Here is a 26,950-nt window from a genome sequence, read left to right as displayed (position 1 = left end):
AGAAACATGTCTGCATGGCAGCAGCTTCTTCGGACACAAAATTTCATGCAACAGTCTTGAGTTGTCGGAGCTTTTGTGATGAACCGGAGGAGTTACATAACAAAACAAAAAAAAAAAAAATATGAATACATTAAACCGTGAATAAAGAAACACGAATACGCGGGGGAACACTGCATGTGCAGTTGTGGTGAATTCAATTCATTTCAATTATCCATTTATTATGGAATTGCTCCATAAAATAATATCCATAAAAACAGGATGATTTTAGAAACATAAAATAGTTAATATTTATAAGGATGGTTTTGGTGGAGGAAGACTGAAGGCTCAGCTCTGAAATGCATGGACCACTGTATCCAGGACTTCTGTACCGGCTTATTTTATCAGCCGCTTTGAACTTAGATTGTGAATAATACCTTGTGAAGATTTGACATTTTCTAACTTTCTGAAAAAGACATGCTCAATAATTAATATAAAAAAGTCTAAAACTCTCACCCCAAAATATTCTCTATTCCCATCGCAACCAAAGCTGTGAGGGAGTGATGAGAATAGAGGACCTTTAGTGTTGGGTGTTTATAAAAACACTTATTTAGACTTTTTTATATTAACTATTGAGCATATCTATTTAAAAAAGTTGGGAAAGGTAAAGTTGTCACCAGATAATTTTCAAAATCTAAGCAGTTGATAAGAAAACTCTAATGACCCAGCAGTGTGGCAGCATTTAAACACATCATTTACACACAAATTTTGGAGACGTGATAAGTCTCAAATCAGATTTGTGCATAAAAGCGGTTTTGTGTGTGCATTAGGCGATTTGTGTGTACTTTTTTAAAGATTTGTGTATGTAGTTTGTTTCAAGCTGTTGTAATTTCCAGTTGTGCGTGTTATTTTTGTCATTTTGGTACATGTGAAAACTCAATTGCAAGTACATAAATTTACGCGCAAAATGTATTGGTTGAGTTGTAAATAAAAAAAAAAAAAATACGCATACACAAATTGAGTATACTATATTGTCTCCATAAACCACTGCTTACTGACGTTGTCTGGTCCAAGCATGGCGTTGTCCTTATCATGACAAAATGGCGTCCAAATTGACTTCATCTTGTTAGAACCAGAAGTAATGGTGACATCACACTTAGTCCAGTTCTCTCTCTCTTATACAGTCAATGCTGAAAATGTACATTTTTTGTGTATACACTGAACTTGTTCTAAAAGAATCTGTTGTCAAGGCTGGGCTGTAAAAGAACATTTCAACAGATTTCTTACATTTCTTACATTTATACTGCTTGTCTATTCCTATTTGCCTGACCCTGCTTCACCTGTTCTGTGCCTTTTGCCACTAGTGAACTTTATGCTAGATTAATATGTGTTTATTTTGCATCATGTGACAGGATAAGCGCAAACTTTGGAGTTTACTCTTAAGGGTTTTTTTTCTGTAGCTGAACATTTTGAATGGCTGTCAGTTTGATGGTAGCTTTAAAAGGATTTTATCAGATTGTTTTTAGGGTTTATTGTTTAATTAAAGGGCTGTGCTTGTAATTTGAGCCAGATTTCACAAGGTCTTTCCCCTTTGTACCAGCTTTGATAAACTTGAAATGTCAGTTGTTTTTCTGGGTGTGTTAATCTTTTAAAACAGTGAAATAAAATATTGAAATAAACAGAAATGTTGTTTTTCCTGCTCCCCGTTCTACTGTCTTTAGTCAGGTAGATTTAGCAAGAATTCCTTGTTTTACGCCATATATGTACAATCTATTTTCATTTAGTTGTGTTCAATCTTGAAGTTCTGTCACACTTAAAATAAGTATTAGGATGCAGGTTCACCTTAACGCCAAAAAGACACTCTTAAGCAGGTTTGAAATATCTCGTTTTTTGTGAAAGCCATGAAATTTGAAATAATAATTAAAATACTTTTTAATTACAGGTTAATTGTATAAACAAACAGAACCTCAGGGGCAGCATCAGATAAAGATGACTGAAGTTTAGATTAGTTGCTCAGTGTTGTGTGCAAGAGACTGAACTTGACTGAACTTACCAATGTGGTAAATCATAAGTAAAACATTCTTTTCAGAAATCTGGGTGAATGACATCAAATTATACCTAAACTTCAGCAAGACTGAAGTCATCTTTTACTGGTCATTGTGGAAAAATACAGTACTGACAATAGAAATTGAGAGAAATTTACAGAAAATACGTTTTTAAGGACTACTACCAGAATGACGGTTTAAGCTGAAGATAACACATATGACAGAAACAAACTATATTACCAAATAGTATTTCAATAATAAAGTCTAACATCTAAGAAAACACAACGCTTTGTTAATACTGTACTGTAATAACCATTAGTTTCACTGCTATTGACATGATAGAGCTGAGGGGCATAAACTATCGGACAAGTGAGTTGTTGGGATAAAATCTGTGAATTTAACCCTATCAATGAATTGATCTATAATACAAACTTTTAAATGTGTATAATCTTAAACTTTCACATAGTCCAACTACTGCTCAGGAATTATCTCACTGTACGTCCATTGAACATTAAAAGACATGGTGACAGGAGGGTGTTATAAACACAGCTTAAGGAGGCGTGGTCTTTGTGTCTTGGTGTGTTGAGTAGAACTAAGTTTAGACTGAGACTCAAGCAATATTCAAATATACATGAATGTCAAATGATGTTCAAAAATGTTGTCACAATAAATGGATCAGAGACTTTTGACTCATGTGTGCTCATGAAAGTGTGTAGTCATGTAGTAAAAAACCATCAAGACTTAGGATGATGAAATGAAAGAAGTTTTAATTCAACCAAGAAATAATAATAAAATAAAAAATTACAATCAAAACAAAAAAATAGAACAAATACATAAAACAAATGCATATCACTGAAAATACTTTGGAGAGTCCATTAATGCAACAACAGTGCAAATACCAGTGCTATTTTATAGCGAGAATTCTGCAGATTAACTTATTTTTTAGATAAAATATATTTTGAATATATTTAAATTTCATCTGTGTTTTTCATTCGTCACATATGCTACAGGAAAACAATCACTACAAAACAGTTCCAAGTGGTTTTATGAAAACGACCAAACGACCAGGTGTCTTTGTAAATAAAGTTCCTGTGCCACAAACTTAACAGCACAACAAATGTTTGAAAAAAAAACTTCTAATTTTAGATTCTTTAACAAATAAAAACCATGTTATTGATTGCACTGCAGACCTGCTCTTTGCTTTAATGGCAAGTGCAGTTTCTGGAGGGATAAAAATTGGCAGTATTTCTTAAGACCCAGCAAACAGTGGGTCAGGGAGACATCGTCTTAGTTTGGGATGCTTGAAGGTTCAACGCGGTGCAGCAATGAGGCGGAAAGGTTTGGGACAGCGAGTTTCTCCCATCCTACTCTCCAGACTGAGCTGTTCTCCTGCAGGTGCTGAGAATGAAAACCTCTGAAAGAGGGAGGTGAAAAACAGAAACAACTCCATCCTAGCCAGCTGCTCCCCGAGACACACACGTTTACCTGGAGAAAAAAGAACAAAACTTGAGAATTTCTCAAAAAATGTCAAAAAAAAAAATAATAATAAATTGCCTAATTTATAAAAGACAAATTTTAATTCATTCAATTTTATTTTAATGTTATTATTATTTATTTATAATGAATTATATGAGGCAGAAATTAAGTTGACTCCTTTGCTGATTACTTCTAACCATTGACCAGTGAAAAGAAATTACATGAGAGAGTCAAATAGACTTCCCTGATCTACTTTCTCAAGAAGTAAAGGCTTCACAGTGCCTGAAATTGTTGAAACAATCAACTGACCAGCTCCAAAAGGATTGAAGGCCTCTCTTTTACAAAACTTTCCATCCTTGTCCAGAAAGTTTTTGGGGTCAAAGGAGTGTGGATTGTCCCACATGGACTCATCGTGGAGGACGGAGTGAAGCGCAGGCATTATTATAGTTCCCTATGGTTAAAAAAGCACAACATTTTCATGAGGTTTGATTCAACTTTGTCATACTTTCTACTTGCTTGAATTGTAATGTTACTAAGTTGAAAATCTTTGAAAAGGATTAAAGGAGTTATACTCTGTTTAGACAACTTTTTCTGGTGTAGACTGCCAAGACAAACTGGTTCTGGTTCTGTTTTTTTTTTTTTTTTTTTTAACTTTTTTTAATCAAAAAAGCATGGATTGGGTTACCCTCAAACAGACAAGGCTCACCGTGTCCACACCCTTGATGTAAAGGCCTGAGAGATCTAGTAAATGCTTTTAGTCAGTATGTACAATGTGAAGGAGGAGGAGGAAAATTCCAAATAATGAGCATATTAGGACTTGTTAAACAAGGTAGACACAAAGGAGGGAGAGGTGGTTCTGTACAGGTGAGGCACATGAACAAAGTGGAGGGCATTGAGGAATTCAGAGTCAGCAGTAAAAAAGCGACAAAATGTGGGAAAGAGGTGAAAAGGCGTCAGCTAGCATGTTGGAACAGGTGGAGGAATGTTTCAGGTCTGATATTTGACAAAATAGTTTTGGCAAGAATTAAATGAAAGGTATAGAAGACTAATGTGAATAGCCATGTTGCTGGTTTAAAGCAAGGATGGCCAACCCTGGTCCTCAAGAGCCTCAATCCGCTCTGTTGTCCAGCTCAATCTGGACTGCTTGATAAGAACAACCTAAACCTGGTGTGTTCAGTTAATCAGGATGTGGAATCACTTGAGTCAACTAATACGCAGCAAGCTGGTCAGGGAGAACTGGAAAAAAGACAGGGTTGAGGGTATTGAGGACCAGGGTGGGCCAACTCTAGTTTAGGGACTGATGCAGAGAAAAGAGGCAGAACTTAAGGTAGCAGATATGAAAATGTTGAGGTTCTCTTTGGGAGTGATGATGGTGGATTAGATCAGGAGTGAATCCATCAGAAAAACAGAATATGTAGATGTTTTGGAGATAAATGCAGGGAAACAGATTGGTTTCAACACGATCGAATCACAACCATCAAATCAAATTATCAAATACCTTTGGGATTGTGTATTTGTCGAGGGTGGTGTCCCTGTTTGCCTGACGGAACACACCTTGGGGGACAATATTCCCCATTCTCTGGATCTCATGGATGACTGCGTCAGTGTAGGGCATGTTTTCTTTATCAGCCATAGACGGCTGTCTGGATGAACCAATCACAGCATCGATCTCAGCCTGGACCTTCTCTGCAGATCAAAATCAGACAAATCATCACCCATTCCTTCTGCCCATCAGATAAATATTTGAGAATTAAATTTCAATGCTCTTTTGAGGTAACACATTATAACATTATTATTTGTACTTATTTACCTTGTATCTCAGGGTAATAGATCATGTATAGCAGACCCCAGTATAGTGTAGTGGTGGTAGTTTCAGTTCCAGCCAAGAAAAGGTCCAGAGTGCAAATGCACAAATTGTCAATATCAAATCCAGAATCTTTGTCTTGATTCTACCAGAAATATGTGGAACATGAGCAACAACAAAATATGGGTGACTTTGAAAACAACACAGAACAAAAAACAACACTCACCTTCTCCATCTCAATGAGAAAAGAGTCAATGTAGTCTTTTGGAGAAGAGGGGTCAAGGTTCTCTTTGTGTTCCTTAATCTTGATTTTCACAAAGTCCATAATCTTCTTTATCAGCGGAAATATTTTCTGATGCGGTCCAGGAAGCCTCTTCATCAGCCAGGGAAACATGTTGTATAGCTACATGGAAACACGTCAACCAGTTACAACCCCAAATGGGATTTGTTCTTCACGCTAGCCCTTCAGAAATATGTTATGTATTTATTTTATCAATTACCACAATAAATACAAGTAACAGCTATTGGGGCTTTTTGCTTTCATATTAGGTGGGATAGTCCACCCTTGATTCTTATGGGTTACTGATCGTCCTGTTTTTTATTTCTCCCTACAGTTATTGCTGCTGATTATCAAGATTAGGTGTGTTCAGTCAATCAGTATGAGGAGACACCTGAGTCAGCAACAAGAAAGCAAGGGACGGCTGGATAACAGGCAGAGTGGTAGCTCTTGAAGTCCAGGGTTGAGCTACCCTATCTTAAATTAAAGCAACACACACTCACTAGCTGTAATATGTATTTGTATGACCTACTATTGATAAAATACAGTTGTGTTTATAAGTATATGCGACACACAAAAGTATGTGGGGTCCGCTAGCCGCCACATCAATCTTCAAGACTATTGATTGGTAGACAGGGCTGCACGGTGGCGCAGTGGTTAGCGCTCTGGCCCCGGTTCAAGTCCCGGAAACAGAATCACCAATGGGGTACCTTTCTGTATGGAGTCTCCCAAACATGCTTCATAGGTTAACTGGTTACTCTAAATTGTCCCTAGGTGTGAGTGGGTGTAACCTGCCTTCGCCCATCAGTAGCCGGGTGAGGCTCCGGCAGCCCCATAACCCCAGAAGGACAAACGGTTAAGAAGATGAATTCATGACAGACAGAAAATTCCAAGCCCACTTCTAGTGGAAGAGGTGTGGACATCCAACAAGCTCATTCCTTATTGGTGAAAGAGGTTGCTAGAAGATTCAAAAAGCCATTGATGACTTAGACTGACTTGTCCCAATGTCCGATTAACTACATCATCTAGCTCCAACTTGGCGGTGTCTGTACTGCGAAAAAATGGTGACAAAATTTACTTTATTTTGTGCAGCTGGGAGTAAGTCATTTTCTATGGATGACATCACATTATCTTGGTCCAGTTCTCATATACAGGCAATGTTCCAGCTTCACCAAAGCCTAAAAACTTGTGTGTGGTTTGTTGGTGACTCTAAATAAGTGAATACGTGAGAATTTGAGGTTGTGATTTTAAAAGTGTCGTTGGAAATAACATTCACTTAGGGTTTTATCCATTTTCAGCTGCGTGTCTTAATACTGTATGTTGCTGAGAGTGGTTGACAACATGCTCACCAATGCAAAAACACTTCCTTCCAAAATCAATAAGTCATTAAGGTTCAGAAGAATTTTCTGATACTCCTGATCAGAGTACTCAAACCGTTCCCCAAACACCAAACAACAGATGATGTTGGACACTGCGTTGTTGATCACAGCCTGAGGATCAAAGGGTTTACCTACAAACAGAAAAATTAAGATGCTCAAATAAAAAACAAAATTGACTTTTCTGTAACATATTTTGAACCGTTCTTCTTACAAAATCCTTTCAAAACTTTTTTCATTGGTTTAATTATTACCTTGCTTGTCTGCAAAAGTGTCTGAGATATACTGGCATTCACTCTGGATATATGTCTCCATCGTCTTCTTGCCCAGACCAAAGTTTCTGAGCGTATGAAGAGCAAACCGTCTCTGCTGCTTCCACGAATTCCCATTGGACATTACAATACCTTTTTGGTGGAATAAATACACATCATCAGAAATTATATGATTGGTGTTTGACCATATTTTGCATGAGATCTAGGAAATACCTTTATTGTCTATTATATCTACAAACAGTGGAATTGTGGGACGATCCACAAAGTCATCTCCCTGTTGGACCAGGGCCTCTTTAACTTTCTTGTATCCATTGAGGATCACCGTTCTTTCACCAAAAAAATGAAGGCTGAAGACATTTCCATATTTTTCTGCAAACTGAACACAAACAACTGATCAGGGTTCTGTCTCAGCACTAGATTTATGGTTGTGAAAAATAGTGGATAGATAATGGAAAACAGCATTCTAAATGTGTGATCCCGTCTCACAAGAGAGGGTTCTGAATCACTGTTCTATTCTAAACCCCAAGTTTGCATGATCTTAAACTCATGGTCTGACATTCTCTAGGAATGTCTACTAAAGAATCAAGTGTCTTTATGGTTTAACCAGTTACAGACAGTCATTCAAGTCATAAAGCTGCAAACAGCCTAATAAAACAACAACGTATGCTGTGATAGTTTTTTTGGCAAATCGGACAATTTGTAAAATTTCTTGAAGATATTTTTTTCCCTACAACAATGTGTACAAGTTTTTTTTTTCTTTTAGTTTTTGAAACTGAATCAGGATAATGATTCCTTTAATTAATGAGCCAACAGACATGACTGATAATTCTTTAAACATTTTTATTTTTACTTACACTCAAAGTAATTTCTTCCTTTTTCCCCCTGACAACCAACTGTGAATCATCAAAGTTTTTCAATAAACTAACTAAAGCAGTTTGTGATCCATGTGTCCTTTTTATGGCAAAATAATGGTGAAGTTAGAAAGTCCAGAGCTCCAACCCAAACTTAAACGAAGTCCAAATATTTAGAACATTTTGTCTTCTGTTACATAATGAATATATTATTGCCTCCTACCTCTGTGAACTGCACGTGAAGTCTGGATGGCTGGATTCGGTGAAGATCTCCAATGAAAGGGAGAGAATGGGGGCCAGGAGGAAAGTTTTTTGGTCGTCTGTTTGCTAAAAAATCACTCAGCAACAGAAAGACAAACAGAAATATTAAAACAGTCCTGGTGTCCACCCATTCTATGCCCAGAACAGCAGTTATCGCCTCCATTGTTGGGCAAGACTGAGCAGGTTTGTCTGTATGCTGTCAATATATAGCCACTGTTTCCACATTACTTTCAAAATAAAAGCACTTCTTCTTTCCCATTGAAACAGCTCTGTTAAAGGTAACCCGTGATCTGCTCATGGCTTCAGACAATGGATTTGTCTATATTTGCTCTTTTAGATATTAAACCTTCATTTGACACAATTGATCATAACGTTTTATTACAGAGACAGGGAAATGTCCTCAATTTATTTCTTTGTTTTTTTTTTCAACTTGTCCTGTCCAGCAGCTGAGCAAACAGATAAGAGCTAAAGACCTCTTTTATTGTACAGTTTACTGTTACAATAAGGAGTAATGAATCTTCTGACACATGTGTTATACATTTGTTTATGTCCCTTTTGTATTTAAGGCCAAACTTTGTCTGTATTAGGTACATTTGTATACATTTCTTGTTGAACTGAACAGAAAAAAGAAGAGAAAAGGAGAGAGTGATGTTAGAGATCAGGGGTAAGGATAATAATTAAAAAGTGTGTGTGTGGTGGTGGTGGTGGTGGTGGTGGAGGGGGGTGAAACACAAATCAACAAGTTGATGGAAATTTATTGTCATTACGGTCAGGTGTGGATGTTATGTAAGTCAAAAGGGTGAGGCTTGTCCACACACCTCCTCAAATATTGGACATAGTCTTTTTTTGCCTGCATATTGTAGAAATCAGAAGATTTAAACTTTTATTTACAGCAGCAGATACACGCAATAGAAGTCTATGGACGTTGGTTTCCTAGAGCCAGCGGGTAGGCTTCTTCCTATTAGGAATATGAGGAAGGAGGGATCATTTGGTCCAGTCATAGACAGTACAAAGGGAGAACTGGAGTGGAACCCCCCCCCCACCACCACCCAAGTACCCGCTGGTCCCAAAAAGCCAAAATCCATACACTTCTATTGTAAGACAAACCACTAAAATCCGTCATTCTGTTTGTCAGAATAACCATTCTTCCTCTTGTGTCTCTTTTTAACACATTCTTGCCAAAACATTTTTTTCCATGATATATTTTCTTTATGGACAGTTATTCAAGTTATAAACTAGCCAATCAGATGCCTCAAAAAGAGCATATGGTGCCCGCTGGCCCCACCTCACACGTTCGAAGCATTTGACTGACGGATTCTTGGGCCAATCACTACTTGCTCCCAAAATGACCTCATCCGTACAACTGAAAAAATGGCAACTGAATCGATTTCATTTCATTGGAATCTGAGGTAACAGCCTCGTTTTATCTATTCATGTCAACGGGTTCAATTAACAGTCAATGGGTAGAAATTAAAGTTTTTTTTTTTTCATGTCCTCTTCATACCGAACAGGTGTGTTGACAGAATTCCACATAAAATCATACATTTTATCGTATTGATTAATTAATATGTAATCCAAACTTTTAAATCTGTATGGTTTTAAACCTTCACCCAGAAAACTTTCGTATAAGACTTGTCTGAATGTATGTCTATCCAACATTAAAAAGATGTGGTGCTAGCGGAGGGATTTGAGTGTGTGTGTTTAAAATTTGGGGGATTTAGTAACTTCAATGTTAAGAAGGGAAGAACCATCACAAGAGGTTTTATGTCTTGGTGTGTTGTGTAACTTTGTCTGAGACTAAAGTAATATTCAAGTAAACATAAATAAAAGAAAAATAATATACAGAAAATGTTATGAAACATTTAGGGAGGTATTTTGATTGTGTGTAAAAGTGTGTTGTTATGTAGTAAAAAACAACTCAGACGTAAGATGATAAAATGAAATGAGTTTAAATCCCACCAAAAAATAAAAAAATAAATAAAAGTTACAATCAATGCTGAAAAATAGAATAATATTTTATCACAAAAAAGACTGGAGAGTCAATGTATGCAGAGAAACTACATCAACACAAGTTCAAATGGCTGTGCTTTTTTATTGTGGGAATTCAACAATAAATAAATGCATGTTTACATTAAAACATATTTTACATGTATTTTGATTCCATCTGTAATTTTCATTTGTCACAGATGTTACATGAAAACAATCACTATATAACAGTTACAAGTGATTTGACCAAGCAACCAGCGGTTTTTGCTGTAAAAGTTTCTGAGCCACAAACTTAGAAACACAATCATTCTTTGAACAAAAATAAAACATCTAATTTTAGATTCTTTAACTAATGAAAACCATGTTATTGATTATACTGCAGACCTGCTCTTAGCTTTAGTGATGAAAGAAGTTTCCAGGAAAAAAAGCATTTTTTTATTTTGATCCAACAGGAGTTCAGTATAAATAGTGAGTTAAGGAGACATCAACTGACTTTGGGATGCTTGAAGGTTCAACGCGGTGCAGCAATGAGGCGGAAAGGTTTGGGACAGCGAGTACCTCCCATCCTACTCTCCAGACTGAGCTGTTCTCCTGCAGGTGCTGAGAATGAAAACCTCTGAAAGAGGGAGGTGAAAAACAGAAACAACTCCATCCTAGCCAGCTGCTCCCCGAGACACACACGTTTACCTGGAGAAAAAAGAACAAAACTTGAGAATTTCTCTAAAAATGTCAAAGAAAATAAAATGTGGCTAATTTATAGAAAAAAAAATCATACAAGACTAAATATAGTTGCAATAATAGATTAAATCTTTGAATTCATTAAATTTACTTTATTGTTTTTTTTTGTTATTATTTTGAATTAATTGTAAAAGGTAGAAATCAACCTATGACTTTGGAACCAACTGAAAGGAAAATGCATTGAGTGAGACACTTTTTTGCTTTTATTTTGTCTCAAGAAGTAAAGGCTTCACAGTGACTGAAATCTTTTGAAACAATCAACTGACCTGCTCCAAAAGGATTGAAGGCCTCTCTTTTACAAAACTTTCCATCCTTGTCCAGAAAGTTTTTGGGGTCAAAGGAGTGTGGATTGTCCCACATGGACTCATCGTGGAGGACGGAGTGAAGCGCAGGCATTATTATGGTTCCCTATGGTTAAAAAGAGCACAACATTTTAATGTGGTTTCATTAAATGTTGTCATATGCATATGTTGATAATTCGAAAAGATTTGAAAAGGATTTTAGGAGTTATGCTCTCTCTGAGAAACTTCTTCTGGTATAGACTGCCAAGATAACCTGGCACAGGGAAAGAGACCAGTGGACAAGTTTTTTAGAACTTTTTCATATAAAAAAACAAAAAACAAAGGATTAAATAACCTGCAAACAGACAAGGCTCATTGTGTCCGCACTCTTGGGGTGAAGATCTCAGAGATCTCTAGTAAATGTTTTTTGGCAATAACCGCAGACAGGAGCACAGATGCACAATATAAAGGTGGAGGAGGCAAATGCCAAATAATGAGCATATGAGGACTTTTTAAACAAGTTGGACACAAAGGAGGGAAAGGTGGTTTGTACAGGTGAGAAACAGAGATGTAAGGATGTGTAATTGGGAGTAGAGGCGAAGAAGGGGGAGGACTTTGAGGAACTCTGTGTCAGCAGTCCAGAGCTTAAGAGGCTGTAAAAAAGACATGAAGAGTTGTGTGCCAGCAGGTTGGAACAGGTGGAGGAAGGTTTTGGGTGTGATGTGTGACAAAAGTGTTAGCAAGAAAGGACAGGTATAGAAGACTGTGGTGAGAGGATCCATGTTTCTGGTTTAGAGAAGAGCTGCCCATTTCTGGTCCTCAAGAGTTACCACCCTGCCTGTTTTCAGGATCTCCAAGCCCTGCTAGCTGCTGATTAGCTCAGTCAGATGTCTTCACATTCTGATTGAATGAACACACCTGCTCCAGGTAATCAGCAGCAAGCAGTGCAAGGAGAGCTGGAAAACAGGTAGGTTGGTAGATCTTGAGGACCAGGAATTGGCACCCCTTGTTTAGAGACTCTGCAAAGACAGGAGGCAGAGCTGGAGATAGCAGAGATGAAGATGATGAGGTTCTCTTTGGGAGTGAAAAGGATGAATCAGAAGTGAGCCCATCAGTTAAACACATCATAGTAGATGTTCAGGTGGTATATGCAGAGAAACAGATTGAGATGGTTTGGACACATTCAGAGGAGAACCATTGAAACTAAAGGTCTTTATCAAATACCTTTGGGATTGTGTATTTGTCGAGGGTGGTGTCCCTGTTTGCCTGACGGACCACACCTTGGGGGACAATGTCCCCCATTCTCTGGATCTCATGGATGACTGCTTCAGTGTAGGGCATGTTTTCTTTATCAGCCATAGACGGCTGTCTGGATGAACCAATCACAGCATCGATCTCAGCCTGGACCTTCTCTGCAGATCAAAATCAGACAAATCATCAGCCTTTGTGGTGGGGGAATGAAAACAGATTTCTTCTGCCCATCAGATAAATATTTGAGAATTAAAGTTCAATGCTCTTTTGAAGTAATACATCATAACATTATTATTTGTACTTATTTACCTTGTATGTCAGGGTAATAGATCATGTATAGCAGACCCCAGTATAGTGTAGTGGTGGTAGTTTCAGTTCCAGCCAAGAAAAGGTCCAGGGTGCAAATGCACAAATTGTCGATATCAAATCCAGAATCTTTGTCTTGATTCTACCAGAAATATGTGGAACATGTGCACATACAAAATATATGTGACTTTAAAAACACAGCAATCAATCAAACAAACAAACAAAAAAATAACAACAATACTCACCTTCTCCATCTCAATGAGAAAAGAGTCGATGTAGTCTTTTGGAGAAGAGGGGTCAAGGTTCTCTTTGTGTTCGTTAATCTTGATTTTCACAAAGTCCATAATCTTCTTTATCAGCGGAAATATTTTCTGATGAGGTCCAGGAAGCCTCTTCATCAGCCAGGGAAATGTGTTGTATACCTACATGGAAACACGTCAGCCACGTTCAAAACCAATCCCGCTTTTAGTGGAATAAGTGTGGACTTCCAACAGCTCATTCCTGATTGGTGAGACAGGTTGCCATAGAAGACTCAAATAGCCAATGTTCAGTCAGACCAACATGGCCCAATCTCTACTTGCTAACCCTGTCTGGCTCTAACATGTCATTGTCCGTATTACAAAAAAATATTGACTGAATTTGCTTTGTTTTGTTGGACCCAGAAGGACAGGTGGCCTTTTCCAGTCTTAATACACTTTCCGGTTCTGGGTCACGAGCAGCTGACGCATGTCTTCGACTCTCTTTAGCTCTTCGGGTTTCGAAGTCTTTTAAAGTTGCTCACAAGCAACTTAAATTGCAGAGCTACTGCAAAACAACTACCACAACGAGGAGAGTTGAACATGGCACCGGAGAAAAATTTTGAAGCCGATTTGGCGGAGCTAAAAATTATGCTTGCTCATATTCACACTAAGCTATCTCCGGTGTTCCTTACAGATGCTAAGCTATCAGCTCTGATGGAGCTTGAGGCTAAGCTATCACCGCTGTTACAACTTGCGGAAGATTTCCAACAGGAAAAGAGACGTAAATAACAACAAGAAAATCGACAAGATCTCCTGGAGAGAAGAATGCATGACATGGATCAACAAGTACGGATTAATAATCTTATTCTCACAGGACTTTAACTCCAACCCCAGTCAAGGCTTGGTGCTACCTCCGTTAGCATGGACGCTAACGCTAACGGACCTGTGATGAATTTCTAACGAAACCATGGACAATCAAGTTTGTTGCATCTAAAGGGATTTCCTTGGACCTAAATACTGTTGAGGTCTGTCATCCGCTTCCTCGGAGAAAGAATACGGATAAACCAGCGATCCTGATCAGGTTTGTGAATCGAAAGCACAAGATAGCTCTGATGAAAAAACTCAAACACCCGGAAGGGTTCGACTATCTTTCTTAATGATTATCTATCCAAATATCACGCTGATCTGGTGAAGCACGCGAGACTGCTACGAAAGAGGAAACAGATCCATTCAACTTGGGTCCAGAACTCCAGGATCTTTGTCAAACCACCGAACCTGACTAAACCACTGGAAATAAAATCAATGAACGACTTTGAGAACTGTGGGATTACTCATGTTTGAACCATTAATTTTTTTTTTCTTGTTATCAATGATTGCCTTTTGCCTTCACCTCCGTCAGCCTAAAGCCGCACCATCCAAACTCTGACCGTCTTTAACACTTTGGTTCTCCTCGTCTCTTCACCGTTCTTCTCTTCCATCCTTTCAGAGTTTTATTCTTGTCATGAATACATCAGATATGTTAAATCTGTAAAATCACTGGCATGAAGCTCAATGAGGCAAATTTTCTTTGTTATATTGGGCTATATAAATACATTTTTATTTAATTTAATTGAAGCAAAATAAGTGTCAAATGTGAACTCAAAAAACCACTGAATATGAACTTTGACCCGATTCTCAGTTGAGCTGCAGACTTTGAGCATAATTCCCTTGATATGATAACTTTACAGTCTGTGTCTTAACAACGAACGATTACGTGGCCTTAAACTTGTTCCTAACTGTGATGTATCACTGATTCACATATCCTTGATTTTTTTCCTCTTCTACTTATTAATTTTTAATTATGATTATTTGATGAATGCAATGTGCACAAAATGTATTTCTTTTTAAGAGAATATATTGAAATGTTTTGCACAAATATAGATGACTTTAGTATTTAGATTTTTGGTACTGATTAATATAAATTACTTGTCTGTGGATGTTAGGAATGTGTTTACATCCCTGATCTTAATGATTCTTAATAACCTGAATCTATGATTGTAGGGTATAAATATTTGATGTGAAGTCCTGAAGCGGATGTTGATAATTCATGTAGAGAAAATGGTGTGGTCGAACAGGGGAGGGATTATATAAGTTCGCTTCCTTCCACTCAATTTCAAGCGATCCACTTGTAATTCATTTTGTGATATTTTAGTTCATGTATTATTACCCGATTGCTTGAAATAAACAATTTAATTCATTCATTCACTCTCAAAAGTGATGTTTGAAATTAACATTTACTTAGGGTTTTTATCTTTTATCAATTGGGTGTCTGATTGTGGTTAAAATATGTTGCTTAAAATTGTTGACAGAGAGTGCTCACCAATGCCCAAACACTTCCTTCTAAAATTAGAAGGTTGTTGATGTTCCGAAGAATCTTCTGGTACTCCTGATCAGAGTACTCAAACCGTTCCCCAAACACCAAACAACAGATGATGTTGGACACTGCGTTGTTGATCACAGCCTGAGGATCAAAGGGTTTGCCTACAAAAAACAGAAAAATAAAGAAGCTTAAATTAAAAAAAAAATACTTCTATGAAACATTTCAAACTACTCTCTTAATAAGAACATTTTAGACATTTTTATTGGTTCAATCAATACCTTGCTTGTCTGCAAAAGTGTCTGAGATATACTGGCATTCACTCTGGATGTATGTCTCCATCGTCTTCTTGCCCAGACCAAAGTTTCTGAGCGTATGAAGAGCAAACCGTCTCTGCTGCTTCCACGAATTCCCATTGGACATTACAATACCTTTTAGGGGGAATAAATATACGTGATCAGATATTATGATTGGTGTTTGACCTTTTTTGCTCAAGATCTAGGAAATACCTTTATTGTCAATTATATCTACAAACAGTGGAATTGTGGGACGATCCACAAAATCATCCCCCTGTTGGACCAGGGCCTCTCTAACTTTCTTGTATCCATTGAGGATCACCGTCCTTTCTCGAAAGAAATAAAGGCTGAAGACATTTCCATATTTTTCTGCAAACTGGACAGAAACAATCAATCAATAAGGGTTGCCTTTCAACACTAGACTTATGATTGTGAAAGATAATGGAAAGCAGAATTTTAAATGTGTGATCCTGTGTCAAAAGAGTTATCTGAATTACTGTTCCATTCTATAACTCAAGTGTGCATGACATTAAAGTCATTATCTCACATTCTATAGGAACTTCTAAAAATAAAGTTCCTTTATGGTCCAGCTAGTTACAGCCAGTCATTAAAGTTATAAACTTGCCGATAATCTCGAAATAATAGGACAACCACAAGCAGGCGTGGCCCTGACTGCGCTACCATCCGTCCAATATTCTATAGGACAGAACAACTTTTAATGCTTTTATGCTTGATTGTGTGTGGTAATTTGCACAATTTCTTCAAGAAACTTTGGTTCCTACTACATAATGTAAAAGTTTTTCTCCTTACAACGCTTTTAATTGCAAAAAAAATACAAACTTTTTCTTTATCCCTGACATTCAACAGCAACATTCTTTTCCATAAACTAACTAAAGCTGTTTGTAACCCTTCTGTTGTTTATGAAGTTTAAAAGTCCTGAGCTCAAGAAAAAGCAAAAATGAACTCCATATATTTAGACCATCTTGTCTTCTGTAACATAATGAATATATTATTGCCTCCTACCTCTATGAACTGCAAGTGAACTCTCGCTGGTTGGATTCGGTGAAGATCTCCAATGAAAGGAAGAGAATGGGGGCCAGGAGGAAAGTTTTTTGGTCGTCTGTTTGCCACATAATCACTCAGCAGCAGAAAGACAAACAGAAATATTAAAACAGTCCTGGTGTCCACCCATTCAAAGCCAAGAACAGCAGTTATCGCCTCCATTGTTGGGCAAGACTGAGCAGGTTTGTCTGTATGCTGTCAATATATAGCCACTGTTTCCACATTACTTTCAAAATAAAAGCACTTCTTCTTTCCCATTGAAACAGCTCTGTTAAAGGTAACCCGTGATCTGCTCATGGCTTCAGACAATGGATTTGTCTATATTTGCTGTTTTAGATCTTAGAGCTTCATTTGACATAATTGATCATAACGTTTTATTACACACACAGGGTTATGTCCTCAATGTATTACTGTTGTTTTGCTGATAATATTCACTTAAACCTATCTATTAAACCAGGATGTATTACTCAGTTTATTTCAAAGAGATCTTTCAGATCTCTTTTATTAAATTCAGATAATTATGGTGACCCTGAAGTACCAACCACATTAAGAAATCCTTTGATGCAAAAACATTCACAACAAAAGACAAAACAAATATAAAAAAAAAATGGTATTACATTTCAGAAAATAAAACTAAATTCCAGAAACCAAAATGCAAAAAACAAAATTGAAAAAAAAGTTGAAAGCAAAAGTAATTTCCAGAAATCAAAATGCAACGTTAGAAAAATTAAACACAATGAGAAACTGGCAAAGTTAGGTATTATGGGACAAAACTGATTGGATGATGATATCTAGTATGCTATGTTAGACTGAAAATGGTTTATATTACATTTGTGCTCGTAAGTTTACATAAAATTATGAATTCTATGCTGTTTTTCAATGCATATGAATTACTTTTTTTCCATTCATGGTTAGTGTTTAGTTTGGGCCATTTATTGCTAAACAGCAGTGTTAACGCATTTTAAATAGATCTTTTCTAAATTACACAAATCAAAGGTTTACATACCGCAGTTCTTAATACCTTGTATTGGCTCCTTTAAATTTTCATAAATAACAGCTTGGAGTCTCTTGTGGTCATTGTGGATGAGGTTCTTCATTTTCTCTGATGGTAAAGCAGACCATTATTCTTGGCTGAAAACCTCAAGTTTTTAAAAATTCTTGGGCTGTCTTCCTTGAACTGTCCATTTGAGATCTCTCTAGAGTGACTCAATAATATTAAGGTCAGGAGACTGAGACGGCCACTCCAGAGCCTTCTCCTTATTCTCTTGTAACCAATGAAAGGTGGACTCAGCCTTGTGTTCTGGATCATTGTCATGTTGAAAAGTCCAAGCGTGTCCCATGTACAGCTTGAACATCCACACCACAGTTTTTCAGAGAGTCCTGGATCACAGCTGAAGTTATTTGTGGGTTTTCCTTCATTACAAATTTCCGGCAGTTGGGACCATAGGTTGGGACAGAAGTTTTTGTGACCGTGGTTTGATTTCGACTGAACTCCTCACTTTCCACTTCTTGATCAAGGTTTGAACACTGCTGACTTGGATATTTTCTTGTGTCCCTTTACTGCTTTGTACAGTTCAGTTACCTTTTCCAGTAGATCTTTTGACAGCTCTTTAGCTTCCCCCATGACTCAGGATCCAGAAATGTCAATGCAGTACTGGATGAAGGATGCAAGGCTCTGTTGGGAGCCCATAACTTTAGTGCACAAACATTGATTTATAGGCAAACGAGTCACAGATCAGGATGGTTACCTTTAGCTGTTATTCAAACCCTTTTGTATCAGCTTGTGTCATGTTTTCAGAACAAAGTCATAAGGGTATGTACTTTGAACAGCGTCATTTGGGAAGTTTCTACTGTCATTGGGATTTAAAACTTTATTTCATTGATTTACCCAACCACTATGAGTGGAAGAAAAGCACTCTCTAAAAAATGACCAAGATATATCTTAATTTTTTCCAGGGTATGTAAACTTATGAATACAACTGTAATCAGATTACAATCCCTTCTCGTTGCTCTGTTCATAAAACCCAACTTCATAAAACCCAACTTGAAAGAAAAAGAAATGCCTGGAAGTAGATCTGGTGATATCTACTTAGTCATGATGCCTATTAACTGTCAAAGAAGATGTCAGAAACCTCCCCCAGGGCAGTCTTGTTTCAAACAAAATACAATAAGCACTTCAGGACATTTTACCAAAGAAAATATATATATGTATATATAACTCCATCTCACCAAGAAATCCAAATCAGATGTTTCAAGATATGTTTGTGTTTTCTTTCACCAGCTGTCTTTTTTCTCATTGCTGCATTATCAACACTGTCTAGTCTTTGTAAAACAGATGCTCTGGCACCTCACAGTTGTGTCTTATTCCAAACTCAGATTTTTTGGGTTGTACTGAAGTTCTGGGTTGTACTGAAAAACAATGACTTTCCCTTGGGATCTAAAAGGATAACTGAGTTGGAGTAAACTGAATTGAACCGGTCTCAGCTGATGTTCCCCTCACTGACTCAGTTCTGCAGAAGGTTTCCTTTCCTTTTGCTTTTTACTTGCTCTGTACATAATTTCCTTTGAAACCATTACTAGTATACAACCAAAATATTCTTTCATTATTAAAATACTTTAGGTCATACTATCCATGAAGCTCAATCTGGTGGTTTTTTTATATATTGTTGATCCAAGAGACAATCTCAGTTGTAAAATATTTATTTAGTAACAATTATTCATCTCCTTTTGTAATCTGACAAAAAAACTCACACTACATTACCAGAATAATGGAAACTAACAGAAAAAGAACAAACATTCATGCACACACATCATCTTCTTTACCTTGAAGTGTATAAATCTAAATTTTAGCTTTTATCTAGCAGTTATACACACAATATTGTACCTCTAAAAGCTGATACAATTGGTTTTGCTGCAGTTTTTGTTAAATCAACCATTCATAAACACACCCCCTTCCTCTCTGCAATCAGCTCCCCCTTTCCCCCTGTTGGAGTTCCAAGTATTTATGTAACACAGGACGTTACATAACTCAGGGCCTGCCCTAATGCAAACACAAAGACTTTGGAACAGAATGAGCACAGCCATCAACACAACAATGAGTTGCAAATTTGTGTTGAGAATCTCTGAAGAACAGTTCTAAACTGTTCTTTCATGAAGGCTTTGCAAAGAAGAGCAGCACACAAAAACGTTATAGTATCAATGGAATGAGGTTGCTGCTTGAAATGCCTCAACGCAACTTTAGTGTTAGTGTTGGCGCAGATCTCTGCTCCTCTGTGCTGCACATTCCATGTAAACAACATAACTCAAACATTGTCAAACTCCACTGGGAGCTCCTATCTGGGGATTTTTCTGAAGTGAGCAACCACTAGTATTAGCAACCTTTGTATTTGAAAATTACATTGATGCAAAACCTTGGTCTTTGAGTTTCCAGCTGGTTGTTTTTGTTCTCTTTGAACAGGAAGTTTTGGGGGAGTTGAGATCTTTGCAGAGATTTGCACTTGTGCAGGTTATTAAGGTTGAGCATGCTTTGCTTTTTATTTCATCTTGGCTGAAAAACTAAACTCTTGACTTCCTTTGGGTTTAGTGTCTGCTGCATACACATTTACCTAATAGGAGTAGTGGTTAGCACTCTCAACACACATTAAGAAGGTGCTGGTTCAAATCCCATCCATAGGTTCTACTCCAGCCTTTTCCCCTAGACCAAAATATGCTTCATGGATTAAATGCAGCGTCTAACTTTGTCCCTTAGGTGTGAATGTGAGTCTGTGAATGTTTTTTATGCGTGACTTTGCCATTTAAGAGTAAATTATCCAGAGTCTGCCCCACCTTTGCCAGTTGAGTTTAGGCTCCAGCATCCTTCTGACCCTGACTTGGAATAAGCGAGATTAGGGAATGGATTATTGGAAGGAAAAAAAGACAGATCTTCAATACTTATTTGTAAAATGTTTAAAGAGGAAAAGATCATCCAATATGCCATCTGAAAAAGAAAAAAGAAATGACACAATCTACTACATTTTGTATTAACTCTGCATTTTTATTATCCATGATATGTTTTATATTTAGCATATCTAGTTTTTCGTGCAAAACATGTAAATGGGAAAGAGAAAAGTAAAGAAACCTGTTATATTATGATGAATCATAGGAAGAAATACAATAATACAAAATACAAATACATGGAATCCAATGGAGTTTATAAGAGATGAACTCAAAATTAAAAAAAAAAAAAACAAAACAAGTGGATAATTTGAGCAATGCTTTTAGGTCAAGACTAATACTTGAGATAATATAGTAGAGGGATTCAGTGCTGACGGTGTTTATGGAGGAAGCTTCTGAACCAACTCATTACATGACGAAGGTTAAAACAATTAGCTAAAACACTGACTCATGATAATACTTTATAGTAGTATTTTTGTCACTGCTTCAGGTAACCCTCCTGGAAACCCCTTTTATATTTTAACATTGTGTTTTTCAAAACAAAATTGAGACAGCACAGACCATACATTACAATCAGTAAAAATGATAATAGAAAGAAAAGTGTCAAGCCTGTTTAAGTATCATCTGAAATTCTTTATCTTTAGGAAGGATTTTAGAAAAATTACATATTGGTTAAAACATTTTTAAATCAAAATTTTTTGTTAAGTATAAAAAGGTATCATTTTTTTGGAAGACCTAAGTGAATAAAAGTACATTGAAACCTAAACATCTGTGGGTTTACGAGCAAAAATTTAGGTAAAATACAAGAATATTTTTTTCAGAACATAGATCAATCCTTTCTCTTTTTTGCTAATTTGTTTATCTAGAAATCTTTTCTAAGGATTTGTTGCTTTGTGGATCTTTGAGACACTCTCTAAACATCTGTCTGCAACGAATATCTTAATTTATTATTTTATTTATTTATTTCATCTTCTATTCCATTCAATGTGCTTCAGAGTAATGGAAGCATAATTGACCATTTACATAGATTTTGTCATAGGACGATTGCAAAATTGAGAAATAACAAATATCTTTATATAAAGATTTATAAAGTTTAATTAACATATGACTTCAAATAATATTTTACTGAAATCTTCACACTGATTTTGAACTCTGTTCTTTTTCTTGGGGTAACTTTCGGATGTTTCATGGTTTAGCGAGGGACGGCACAGAGATTGTAATATTTTGGAGCTCGAATGGTTCCCATCCGGCCCTCCAGAGGGGGTAGTTCTCCTCCGGCTCCAGAAAACTTAAACCTCTGAAGGAAGGAGGTGAAAAACAGGAATAACTCCATCCTGGCCAGCTGCTCCCCGAGACACACACGTTTACCTAGAATGACAGAAGTTTTTTTACCAAACCACTCCGATTATCTTTAGATTTTTTGTAAAAGCGTTCAAAGTGGTCTTTTAATTATAATTATCTCGTTTTCGGTAAAAATCGAAAAGCCTGTGTCGTTTTCTAGGACATAATTTCTGCAGAGTGGCAGAAGTCCATCAGAAATTTGTCTTTGAGTTGTGGGCGGGGACTGTGGAAGTAAACCTTTCTTGATTTCCCATCATCCCTTTGTTCACACTCTCTCTCACGCTAGCAACAGACTGTTCCCAAAGCATTCTGGCTTCTGCTCCTGATTTATCACAATCGGAATAAAGAAATATTCAGAAATGTAATTTTAAGCTTAATTTTCTTCATAAATGTCCTCCATGGTTATAAAACTGTGACAATAACGTGTTAAAAACAACAAAAACAAGATTTTCATTGGAATGGATCAGTATAGCAAAGAGTAATTAACATTTTTTTTCCTTTCAAAAAGTTTTTTTTTATAAATAGGATACACATTTTTAGTATCCGTGTTGACTTTGATTCTAAAGTGATTTGACTTTAGCAAAAATAAAATATAATAAACATTATGATAACTAGAAAATGTCATACAGGACAGAAGCCCTATCTTGCTGAAAATAAAAATCAATAACAACTGAGCACAAAACTTCAAATAAACAAAAAAAGGCAGATAATTTGACATGGAACAACATAAATGGCAGTCCCAGTCCAGTGAAAATTATGTTTCAGTTTTTTTAACATGTTTTTTCTGGTATTTGTCTGATAATTGAGGACATATACAAAGAAATTTAAGATTGAAATTGCATTTCTGAGTATTTCTTTGTTCAAATGGTTCATAATTAAAAGACAACTGAGAACACTTTTAAAATAGATTTTTAAAAATGATTGAAGTAATACTTTATATACTTAGATGACTTATCAACAAAAAAAACCTTAAAACAATCTAATACAAAAAATAAAAAAAATGGTTCCATATGTTATCACTCACCTTTATATAAGAACAGTTTAAAATCTTATTTTTTTAAGAACAAGTTCTAGAAATCATCGAATTGAAAAACTTCCTTTAAACTTTTAATTAACAGTTTCAGTACATTTTAAAAATCGGCAATTTTGTATCCATTAAATGCGTAAAAAAAGACCACTTGATTGGTGACATGAAGAACCTAAGGTGATTTTTTTTTGTTTTTGGTGTTTCTATGTAGAACGAGCTTAAGTATTTTGATATTGTGATTGCATGATTTAATGCTTAAAAAACCTGACTGACCTGCACCAAAAGGAAAGAAGGCCTCTCTTTTCCTGAAGGTACCATCCGGGTTCAGAAAGTGCTGTGGGTTGAAGGTGTGTGGCGTCTCCCACACAGACTCATCAGAGAGGACCGTGTGAAGTGCAGGCATTATCATGGTGCCCTAAGGAGAAAAAAAAACATTAACAAACTCATTCTGCACTTTCACTTACAGCCTTTATCAAAAAGAAGGCATAAAAATAATCTTCTGGTGCACGTTGAAACTTGTATTATCGGCAATTACTATTTACTCATTCATTATTTGACCAGGTCAGAGTTGTACTGTTGTGCAATGTGACTTTAGTGCACTCACTGTAGACATGTGACTATGAAGCACAATCTTCAAAACCTTTAGGTATGTGAAAGAGAGAAATGAATAAAGGAAAAATAAAACCAACCTCTCAAATTATGTTAGCATTTTTAAGCAAATCTTAAATTATGCTTAATTAACAAAAGGGTTTACTGTTATTTAGCAAAAGGGAATAAAACAGGCTGAAGGGCAAACTAAATGTTGGAAAAAACAAAGGTGGGGCCACCACAGAAACTGTGGACAAACCCATTCAGGGCCATATGGGGTCCACTTGGCCTTGTGGGCTGGGGTTAAGGCAAACATTGGTTTACAGGTTTAAGAAGTCTTTAAAAGAAACAAAGCATGTTGTGAACCGAACTGCCCTAATGTGTACCAGTGCATTCCAGTATTTACCTTGGGAATGGTGTAGTTATTCAAGGTGGTGTCTCTGCTGGCCACGCGGGCAACACCAATGGGGACGATGTCTCCCATTCTCTGGATCTCATGGATGACTGCTTCAGTGTAGGGCATGTTTTCTTTATCAGCCATGGACGGTTGTCTGGAGGAACCAATCACAGCGTCGATCTCAGCCTGGACCTTCTCTGTGCACAAGCAGGTCAAAATGGAGCAGAACATGAGACACCTGAGCTCATGAGGAACCAAGACAGCTAACAGGAAAAGCCTCTTTTAAAAGGTTTAAACGCCTAAATCTTTCAAACACACACCTTGTATTTCGGGATTATGGATCATGAATAGTAGTCCCCAGTATAATGTGGTGGTTGTTGTTTCACTTCCAGCTCCGAACAGGTCTAATGAGCATGCGCAAAGATTTTTGATATCAAACCCAGCGTCTTCGTCTTGATTCTGTGAAGAACAAGTAAAACAGATGTGAAAATTCAACATACAACATACTTATTTGAGAAAAGACAGCACTCACCTTCTCCATCTCAATGAGAAAAGAGTCGATGTAGTCTTTTGGAGAAGAGGGGTCAAGTTTTTCTTTGTGTTCTTCAATCTTGACTTTAACAAAGTCCATTAACTTCTCTACCACAGCAAATAGTTTCTGAAGAGGTCCAGGAAACCTCTTCATCAGCCAGGGACATATGTTGTATGCCTACACACAAAATAAGAATTAAAAGAAGAAAATTAGCTTTGTTGTTGGAATGAGGCAGACTGTAGTTTTGCTTGAAAATCTTCAGTTTCTGAACATCAGAATTCTTCAAACAGACTTATATTCTTTATATCTAGTTTACGATATCTCTGTAATACAGAGGTTCACCTGATGGAGGTTTTTTTACATATATACATTTTAGGGAAATTATACATGCAGCACAATGCTTGATGGTAATGGGATATTGATCCTTCCATGGATCTTTTGAAGCCAAAAAATACATTCCTGATACTTAAACTTAAAAGTGAACACAGAAGGAATTTTAGAGTGTGAACATCTACGATGAAACCATCGTTTTAAGTCGAATTAGGTCAAGCGGGTAGACAAAGTGCAACATTTATGCTTTAAAGAAGGGGCAAGTTACTATTTTGTATTTATTGGGTTTGATCAAATTGGTGTAAATTTGCTTGAGGTGAAGTCTTACCAGTGCGGCGAAGCTTCCCTGCAGTTTCACAGCCTCGTTAAGGTCCTGAAGAATTTGCTTATACTCCTCATCAGAGTACTCAAACCGTTCCCCAAACACCAAACAGCAGATGATGTTGGAGACAGCACTGTTTAACAGTGGCTGAGCATCAAAAGGCTTCCCTGTTAGACAAACAAACAACATTCAAATCGAATATTTAAATAGCAAATGATCCATCCATCCATTTTCTCAACTCGCTGTATCCCTTTTGGGGACACAAGGATGCTGGAGCCTATCCCCGCTACATGGACAGGCCCCCAGTCAATGTTGATGAATAACCACACTTATTTAAATAACTGAATTGATAGGTTCTGTTTTAGATAGGGCTGTCAGATCTGTCGCGTTAAAAACGCATTAATCTGACACGTGCTTGACGCCGACATTTTTTTTTGACGCATTAATCGCAGATTTTCCATAGACTGTATATAATGGGGGGACCTCATAGCTCGATAAGTCCATTATTTTTACAGTCAATGGGATTTTCTCATACGTGCTTTTCCATACCGTGCAGGCGTCCCTCATCGTCCTCTCACCGGCTGCTCTCACTAGATCACAGATGGGTCTCCAACCACCGAGCTGTTAGCTAGAACCGGCCCGGCGCCAGGACGCGGAGAGCTCCTGCACCCTAACATGGCTCCGGTTCACGTCCAGTACCACGTCTGGTGGTACCGGCTCGCGTCCGGCGCCGCGTCCCGAGAGCTGCGGACCCCCGACGTTCTGAACAGCAAGTGCACCGGGGGAAGTTTTAAATGTTCTGAAGGTTTAAGCGTGATCCAGCCCCAGCATAGCGGTCTGTCTGCCGGCATATTCATCGTGAGCTCCACTGGACACGTCGCTGCATCGAGCTGCAGCCAGAGAACGCGGCGGCAGTAACAGACTGTCAAACTATCCACAGAGTATCCCGCTTTTCTCAGTCTTTAATGTTTAAAAAACAAAAGTTAATTGGAAATGATAAATCTCTATTTCATTTATTACTGCAAATCAGAGGAGGAAAAGATTTGGTCCTGACAAAAAATGAACATGAAAGTGTTATGGAAATTTTATTTTTGATGTTTTTTTATTTTATTTTACTGAACGTTGATTGAAGTTTTGAATTTAAAATGCTCTTAACTTGCACTTGGGCTTTTGTTAGGCCTTTATGTTACAGCCTTTTATTGTTGAGAAAGTTTATCTCAATACAATGTTACAAAATAAAGTATTTCTGATGAAAACTATTAATTTTGCTATTCTTGTTTTCATAATTAATGTAGAACTGGTAAATTCCACAAAGCACACATTTTTTTCCTTAAAAAAAAAGGTCACATATTAATATGCGATTCATCGCGAGTTAACTCTGGAAATGCGATTAATCACGATTAAAAATTTTAATCGCCTGACAGCTCTAGTTTTAGATTAACATGGATAAATAAGGCACAATATGTAAAAAGCAGAAAGCACCTAAACTGAAACTTTAAAGTGTCTTTAAAAATTGTATAGGTGCTTTTTACTTTTTGAAAATAACAAAGAGTATTATTGTTTTATTTAATGTTGTTTCATTAAAATGAAGAATTTTTATTCACTGATTTTTTTTTTTTTTTTTTTT

The 26,950-nt window shown here is 36.9% G+C and overlaps 3 protein-coding genes across 3 annotated transcripts in view; all 3 read right to left on the bottom strand.

The window, feature by feature from the left end:
• Nucleotides 1-2,762: 2,762 nt before the first annotated feature.
• LOC118597890 (cytochrome P450 2J2-like) lies at nt 2,763-8,914 on the bottom strand. Its single transcript, XM_036211644.1, has 9 exons — nt 8,301-8,914; nt 7,440-7,602; nt 7,209-7,358; nt 6,928-7,088; nt 5,528-5,704; nt 5,308-5,446; nt 4,996-5,183; nt 3,807-3,948; nt 2,763-3,506 (listed from the first exon to the last, which is right to left on the bottom strand). Exons 1-9 carry the CDS (start codon nt 8,499-8,501, stop codon nt 3,331-3,333), a joined length of 1,497 nt encoding a protein of 498 aa, XP_036067537.1. The 5' UTR covers nt 8,502-8,914; the 3' UTR covers nt 2,763-3,330.
• Nucleotides 8,915-10,045: 1,131 nt separating this feature from the next.
• Nucleotides 10,046-17,279, bottom strand: LOC112150362 (cytochrome P450 2J2). The gene is made up of 9 exons (XM_024278603.2): nt 16,815-17,279; nt 16,005-16,167; nt 15,777-15,926; nt 15,499-15,659; nt 13,146-13,322; nt 12,904-13,042; nt 12,568-12,755; nt 11,329-11,470; nt 10,046-11,011 (listed from the first exon to the last, which is right to left on the bottom strand). Exons 1-9 carry the CDS (start codon nt 17,013-17,015, stop codon nt 10,836-10,838), a joined length of 1,497 nt encoding a protein of 498 aa, XP_024134371.1. The 5' UTR covers nt 17,016-17,279; the 3' UTR covers nt 10,046-10,835.
• Nucleotides 17,280-20,865: 3,586 nt separating this feature from the next.
• LOC112150363 (cytochrome P450 2J2) overlaps nt 20,866-26,950 on the bottom strand; it is a 9,751-nt gene continuing 3,666 nt past the window's right edge. The window contains exons 4-9 of the mRNA XM_024278605.2: nt 25,330-25,490; nt 24,672-24,848; nt 24,460-24,598; nt 24,149-24,336; nt 23,428-23,569; nt 20,866-22,154 (exon numbers count right to left, since the gene is read on the bottom strand). Coding sequence (XP_024134373.1) covers nt 21,979-22,154; nt 23,428-23,569; nt 24,149-24,336; nt 24,460-24,598; nt 24,672-24,848; nt 25,330-25,490 — 983 coding nt within the window. The 3' untranslated portion in view covers nt 20,866-21,978. The remainder of the gene's footprint in view (nt 22,155-23,427; nt 23,570-24,148; nt 24,337-24,459; nt 24,599-24,671; nt 24,849-25,329; nt 25,491-26,950) is intronic.

Source organism: Oryzias melastigma, linkage group LG4, assembly GCF_002922805.2.
Source record: "Oryzias melastigma strain HK-1 linkage group LG4, ASM292280v2, whole genome shotgun sequence".
Lineage (NCBI taxonomy): Eukaryota > Metazoa > Chordata > Actinopteri > Beloniformes > Adrianichthyidae > Oryzias > Oryzias melastigma.
This window is presented reverse-complemented; position numbering and strand designations above follow the sequence as displayed.

Excerpts from the sequence above, each read along its gene's own strand:
- LOC118597890 (XM_036211644.1), bottom strand. The coding sequence starts at position 8,501 with ATGGAGGCGATAACTGCTGTTCTGGGCATAGAATGGGTGGACACCAGG. Across the intron at positions 5,705-6,927 it reads AAGGAAGTGTTTTTGCATTG|CTATACAACATGTTTCCCTG; the intron begins GTGAGCATGTTG and ends GTTTCCATGTAG. Across the intron at positions 5,184-5,307 it reads CTATTACCCTGAGATACAAG|AGAAGGTCCAGGCTGAGATC; the intron begins GTAAATAAGTAC and ends TTTGATCTGCAG.
- LOC112150362 (XM_024278603.2), bottom strand. The coding sequence starts at position 17,015 with ATGGAGGCGATAACTGCTGTTCTTGGCTTTGAATGGGTGGACACCAGG. Across the intron at positions 12,756-12,903 it reads CTATTACCCTGACATACAAG|AGAAGGTCCAGGCTGAGATC; the intron begins GTAAATAAGTAC and ends TTTGATCTGCAG. Across the intron at positions 11,012-11,328 it reads CTTCAATCCTTTTGGAGCAG|GTAAACGTGTGTGTCTCGGG; the intron begins GTCAGTTGATTG and ends TTTTTTCTCCAG.